The sequence below is a fragment of the Morone saxatilis genome, unplaced genomic scaffold (assembly GCF_004916995.1).
Source record: "Morone saxatilis isolate NCDOM2014 unplaced genomic scaffold, NCSU_SB_2.0 Contig24, whole genome shotgun sequence".
NCBI classification, from domain to species: domain Eukaryota; kingdom Metazoa; phylum Chordata; class Actinopteri; family Moronidae; genus Morone; species Morone saxatilis.
The window spans coordinates 5,525,228-5,532,486 of record NW_023339807.1 but is presented as its reverse complement, the minus strand read 5'-3'; the positions used below and the strand labels follow the sequence as shown (position 1 = coordinate 5,532,486).

The window sequence follows — 7,259 nt, the reverse complement described above, 5'->3', positions numbered from 1 at the left end:
ACACACACACACACACAGCCTGACGATCTCTGCGGATTGTGGGGAAAAAGCTTTCATATCATACACATCCCCATGACAGCTGCTGTATACTGTCACTGATCCAGAAAGTTCTTCCACCATTTCAAAAGATCATCATTATCTTCAGTGATGAAGGATTTAAAACAGCACAACTCTGCACATCCTGAGATACTGTAGATTAGCTCTTTGCTGCTCTAGGTACTGTAGATGCCTGATGTGATTTCTTAGAGGAGTTGGTGTATGTGTGTGTGTTTTTTGACTGTTAAAAGGTGTCTTGCTCTACTTTATTGAACTTGTCAGGGTTAAAGGTCATGAGGTCGACAGCTCCTCTAAAAGCGCAGAGGGACCGAGAATGAGAATTGGAGGAGCGGAAATGTCTTTAGTACCCTTCAGGTTGACAGAGATTAAGCTTTACCACCAGCCTGCCTGTCTGCTTTGATCCATCTTGTAAAGTTGTTTTCCAACTATCATAATGTGGGGTGAACCTTTCAGCCCCAGTGCTGCTATTTCCCCCCAAATTCTGGCAGTGGCTCATATCCTCCTGGCTTCAGGTAAACACACACAGCAGGCTGCACTTTCTCCTCTCTTTCTCCTCGCTCGCTCATATCAACTGTATGAAGACAAAAGTAGTCCAGCTCCCTACAGGTCCCCCACAGCTGTGCAGACATTTTTTTTAAGACTCTTTAAATGATCAACCCATGGTGAATTTGAAGCAGCATACATTCTCGTGCACAGATGTTCAGATGTATGCAGATGTCATTATATTGCCAGAACAGTTGAGAGGTCTTTAAAATGACAGATGCCAGATGTCTGTGGCCTAGTGACCTTTATGTGACCTGCGGACCTCTGCACGGGGTGAAACGTGTGTCTTTTTAAAAGCTTCACAACTATCAACAATCAATCCCTTTAAATCAGTCATTCTTTCTCTCTCTTCTATCCTTTCTCCTCTTCTTTTCTCTACTTTTTGTCAAATGTTGGGCTACAACTGCAACTTTAGCAATTCATCTGTTTAATTAATGTTTCATTTTTAATGTTTAATCTGTTACGTTTTTTTTTGGGACCGGCAGTCCAAAACCCAAAGATATTCAATGCTAGAGAGCAGAGAAAAGCAGCAAATCCTGATGCTGGAGAAGCTGAAATAAAAGAATGGATGAGAAAGGAATGCTCTTTTCCCCCACTCCTTTATGTTTGAGCAATAGAACTACTAGCAGAATTATATGCAAAGATCAATATAGATTTAAATTATTTGCAGATCATCTTTTGATGTACTTAACTTGCTTGGAAAATCCATACTGCCTTCTTTTATAATATTTATCAGGTTTTAGTTTATAAAATTAATATGGAAATAAAAGCAAATAATGGTAGTACAAAATATAACAAAAAAACATACACAATTCAAGACATAACACATGAGATGCAGTAATACTGCAAAAAATTAATTGTCATAAAATCAGAAACACTGGCAAATAATTTTCAGTCGATTAACTAATTGATTAGTTTACTTTAATATAATCTTAATTTTAATGGCTCTTTTGTTATGCCATAATGTAAAGCACTGCTGTGAGCATTAAGTGTGACATCATTCTTATTACTCTAAATACTTTTATTCCAAGGGATTAGGGGTAAAATGTAAATCTAACTGTTCTGGCTGCATAAATAAAGTAAGTAAAAGCTCAGATTTTATGGTGTTTTATACTTTGACACAAAAAACAACCCATATTCTTACTTTCAGTATCACAATATACCCCAGTTTATAGATTCATACCCCCTGTATTATGATGTGTATCATATTGCCAAATTATTGCCAATACACAGCCCTACAAGAAGTCATACTGCCAGTTTCAAGGGGAAGTTTCATTTGTATGTAGTAAATAGTATAGCCAAAGTTATGCCCTCAGCATACTGTAGTGTCTCTAAATACCAAAGTAGCTGAAAAGGCACAGTCAAGTTCATAAAAGGACCTGCAGTGTGTGAGTTCAGCCTAATTGATTAGATATTGGAGGACATTCATGTCCCCCTCAAAATGACTAAATGAATGATTTTGGCGACCAAACACCTGGAAAAACCAATGACACTCCCATCTGTTATGCTTTGTGTTTAGTACTAGGTAGTTAGCAAAGGATAGCATGCTAATAAACTATACTTAGGTGACAAACAAGGTAAACATTGCCTGCTCAATAACAGTGTAGTGCATGTTAGCACGCTGATGTTAGCATTTAGTCCAAAGCACCACAGTGCCAAAGTATAGCTTCACAGAGACACTAGCCTGGCTGTAGACTTTCTTTTTTTGTCTGCAGTGGTTACTGGTGTTAAGTGGAAACCCATGCTGACAGTGTACTCTACCTCATCCCCGACCTATCAAAGCATTTTTATGTGACACTTTTATATGTTTCTCTTCATCTCACTATATTTTATTCTTACTTTTGACAACGTGTCATACTGTTTTCGTTTGACACTTCCACAGTACAAGCATTGACTTGGGATGGGTTTTACTTTATGAGCAGATTCTTACAAATAGTGATGTTTTTACTGTCACTGGCACATGAAGGAAATGTTGCCCCCTATACTATTACCAGATGGGTGTGTTGGGTAGGAAAGATCTTGCAGCTGGACCCCACGCATAGAGATGATCTCTTTATCCTGGGATTGTCCCACAGGGAAGGACGTGCCAGGGAGCAAGGGAAGGATAGAGGGGGGGGGTTGGTAGAAAGGGGTGATGCTAAGATGAATCAATATTTTTTTGGGAGCCTCAAGGGTCGTTCCAAAGCAAACTCCCTGCAGAGGCCCTGGGCTCTGGGCTCAACATTAAAATCCCAGGTGCCATCAGTATTCAATAAAGTCTTGGTCAGAAATAAGAAAAGAAATAGCAGCTTAACTTCAAACAGTCTCTGAGTTAGAGCTTAAAGCTGTTTTTCCCTCAAATCTTGGATAAGAAGTTTTTAAGTACAAAGTGTTCATGAGTTATTTGAATTCTTGTGTTGCCATTGTTGTTGCCAAGATTATTTTAGTGACATTTTACTTTACTAGAGTTGAGCCTGACATTTAAACTTGAGGAGTGTGAAAGAGGAAGACAGTTTACTAGGGTGTCTGTGAAGCCTTTTGAATATGTAAAAAGCATGGTCTCTTTCTCTTCTCTCTTTCTTCTGCTAACTTAACTTATTTTATTTGTTTTTCTATCTTCCAGGGGGCTGTTCATCACTATTCATGACCGTGGCCATATTTCTACACTGCTCCAGAACTGGCCAGAAAAGGACATCAGGGTAAATTAAATCAACTTCATGTTGTTCTAGCACTCCCAACTCACAAAACCCTTGGAAACTAAGTGTTGCTCTGTAAGACTGCACAAATAAATCAGAAGATAACTACTCAAATGAGTAAATTATAACCCGATTAAATGTTGTGTGTGTGTATCCAAAGTCTGATATCTCCCAGTTTCCCAATCATTTAGCTTTTTAAAAAAGGAAACTATATGTTTGTGACCTGTTTACAAATGCCCTTAGTAGGAATGAATGGGCTTGTGCTGAAAGCCAGAGACAAGGAGTAGAAGTAAGATACTGAGTGGCTAATGTATTATTGGTTTTGGTCTTTACATGGAATTTTGTGACAAATTTAAAAATAAAGAACATGACCTGGCTCGTCATTGAATGTAGATTACCATAGAATATTGTTTTCTAATATGTAAGGATGATACAACATCAACAATCAAAAGTAAATCTTTGCAGTAGGATGTAGCAAAAAAGTACAAATAGAAACCAATCCAGTAATAACACATGTTGCTATGATGTGGAAAAGGCATAGGTTATCTCTATGGAGTTACACTCCCAAAAGAGATGCTTTCACAACTTTAGGATAAACTATCTTGAGTGAAAGCAGTCCTCCATACTTAAAAAGAAAAAAACAAAAGTGAGTGTTGTATAAAAGCACTAAAGATAGTGTTTAAAACTCCTGCACACAACTTTACCTTTTTGTGAGTTGAAGGTGGTGGACCATAGACATGAATGCAAGGTTTCTCATGGGAAATTACAAGTGAAACTGTGCCACCTACATTGAGTTAACATTTCATTCTGATAAAAAGGCCATCTTATACCAGGCTGATATTAAAACTAGTGAGTGATCTAAATCGAGTGATCAGTTTGGAATTTCAGATTTCAGTATTGGTTGTCTTGACCTGCTGTATTGGCCAATTTCCCAAAAGCCTGAAATTCTTCTGTATAGAGCAACTATGTGCAAGTCATAATCTAGTCATATTTAAAATGACGAAACCAGGAGGCATTCCTGGCATGTCAAATATACCTGCAGCCTCAGCCACCTGTTCACAGCTGTCAACAGCAGGGCATTTACCTCACCGCTGACATGCCGCCTCTCATTGTCAGGGTGGTCTTATCGTAGGACTCACCTAATATGGCCTACTTTTAACATTTCCATTGAGAGAGGGGGGCGGGAGCCAAGGTAGTCATCCACTGATAAGCCTTGGCAGCCTTTCTGTCACATATTAACAAGGTAGTTGGAAAAAATAGCTGTTAATGGTATTAAGTATGGTCATTATGGATTTTAAACATTGAAATGGGAAAACTAATGACAGTCTTTAAACTTGTCAGTTGGTGGGAGGAACAGGGCAGTAAAACCTTTATGCCAGAGTTATCTGCGTCACACTGATGCTGGAAAAAGAAAAACACTCAGAATTAGGAACATTTCGAATTAAACACTTCTGCTGCTGATATTAAGTGTTGCACAATTGATTTGTTTCATGCTGTGGAATCAACCCAGAGGAACATATTTATTGCTTAATAAGTAAAGTGACTAGTGAGTGGAAAGCCAGGAGGGTGTAGGAGGACCTGGCTTACACTAAGGGGAAAAAAACATGTTTCTGGGTAACAGGGTGGACTTGTTTGGGTAAAGAAGGTTTGCGCTCATGACACATGGAGGCAAAATTGCTGCTTTTTTTATTTTTCTCATTAAATTGTGCAAAAATGCGATACAAAATCTAATTTAAGAATATCCTGCATGTAGCAGCATTATACACAGATTTAAACTGATGAGGTGGTTGATGTTGCTACTGTAGTTTATGGCTGACAGTTGTGTTGATTGACAGGCGGTGTGTGTGACGGACGGTGAGAGGATCCTGGGCCTGGGAGACCTGGGCTGCTATGGCATGGGCATCCCAGTGGGCAAGCTGGCCCTCTATACAGCCTGTGGAGGTATGCCACCACAGCAGTGCCTGCCTGTCATGCTGGATGTGGGCACAGACAATGAGGTAAGAGCTGAGGTTTAATTATAAGTCACAGACTGTTTGCAGAATAATAAGCAACTTGTTATATTGTGTTATAACATCACAGACCAATCATTACAGGTGGAAAGTAACATTTTCTCATGAACTGTACTCAAGTATAATTTTATGCAGCTAGATGTACTTAATGCCTCGAGTAGTTTCATTTTGAGTATATGCTCATTATAATTTGTTACAGAATAAATAACACAATATATAAAGTAGGTAAAATTAGCTTCAGTGAACCAGCCACAATCTTCTTTCCTAACTTTTATCAACAAAGTGAAGAGGCTTATTTCCCAACTTATATTTTTGTAGTATGGTATTGTTATTTACTCAAGGAAAGGACAGATGCTTTTCTTTTATTGTTGCTTACCTTCCACATAGAGGCCAGAGATGAAGGTTATTTTCAGAGCTGTGTCTTGCTCAACTCAAGGTGGATTACATTAAATTAGACCAAACTGTAACCATATCTTTGGGGAAATATGGTAATTATAGCCCCACATAGTAGTGATCAAGTGTGCTTGGTCTTCCTGTTCACCTCTCAACTCTAATGCCCCAGACCCCTAAAAACTCAAAATATTGCTCCAACAAATTAACATGCCATGAGAACATGATGGAGTATGCCACAAGGGAAATGCTGTTTATCCACCGCAGCCAGGTAGACCTTGCCTCAGAAATCAGCCAAGAAAAAGAAAACATCTAGGAAACACCCTTTACATAACAGAGGTAGGCAGCTCCATTGATGGATGCCAGCTGGGAAAGCACCTCTCCACTCTGCCAGCCTGAGTGTAGCAGCCAACAGAGCTACAGTTACCTACCTATGATCCATATTCTCTATGGCAGCATCTCTGAAAGATGATTCAAACTCTGGGCAGGGCAGCACGTGAGCCCATAGCCTTAAACAGACCAAGAATAGTCTGTGTGCACTTCTATATATACACAACTTTCAGGCCTTGGCCAAAGGCGTGGCAGCCTCAGATGCCTGTGTGCCCGACAACAGCTGAGCTCAGCCTGTCAGAAGCTGTCCTTCATTTTCCAAGACAGTCTTCTCATGACTCACTCCCTGGAGTTCAGTTTCAACCCTAGCAAATGTCACAAGTAGATTAAGGATGAGAGATCCTGCTGAGGATAGATGACTTTGCAAATAAAATTAAGCAATAAATGCAAGTAGCAGAAAGAATATGGAAGAGTTGGGCAGATACCACTGATTTAGTGCAGGTGATATATTATCAATGCTATAGCATCCTTGATGGCCTGAGATCCCTCTGTGACAGCACTTATACACAGTTTATCAAAGTTCTCCAGGTCACAGCAGAAATCCCCTTTCATTATAACAACAGAAACACTGCAGTCTTCCCAGAAAGCCCATAAAAGATATTACATTGCTACATTAGTTATCTTTGTGCCATTGGAACTGGATTAAGAGAGCAAAATCGTCTCTAATTCTGCCAAGTCCTCCACCTTAGCTCTTTATCTTTTATAAGCCTACAGTATGTAGCTCTACCTTTCGACCTCTTCCTCTACTGGCATCTCTGTGTGATTTAAGTTTCCACATTGAGTGATTCTGGTTTAGGTTGATAATAGCATCTGCAGATTAGATTCTTGGGTGCACTGCAACAGCTTTAGACATTTATGGACATCACAACACAACTTTAACAAGATGTCACAAAGTCTTTGATCCATGCTTGCCTCAGTCTGCCTTGTACCTGCTGCCAAGTAGGAAGAAGAGAAACACTTATTTTTGTGTATAGGCATGTGTGTGTCAGTGGGCATGGATCATTGACAGTATATATAATGGACAGAGCTTTGAAAGTAAAACCAAGGCGGAAGTATCTTAAATCCTGCATTATATGTAAAGGCCAGCAGGGGGAGCTCCATTGGCGGCAATAAAAAACAATACCATGCACTCAAATGGAGAAATTACCGACTTTTCACTTGATTTATTTACCAAGTAAACAGTTTCCTAATGAGT

The 7,259-nt window shown here is 39.4% G+C and overlaps 1 protein-coding gene across 1 annotated transcript in view; it reads left to right on the top strand.

The window, feature by feature from the left end:
• me1 (malic enzyme 1, NADP(+)-dependent, cytosolic) overlaps positions 1–7,259 on the top strand; it is an 82,365-nt gene that overhangs the window by 56,477 nt on the left and 18,629 nt on the right. Inside the window, exons 4-5 of the mRNA XM_035672027.1 lie at positions 3,203–3,278; positions 5,111–5,272. Coding sequence (XP_035527920.1) covers positions 3,203–3,278; positions 5,111–5,272 — 238 coding nt within the window. The remainder of the gene's footprint in view (positions 1–3,202; positions 3,279–5,110; positions 5,273–7,259) is intronic.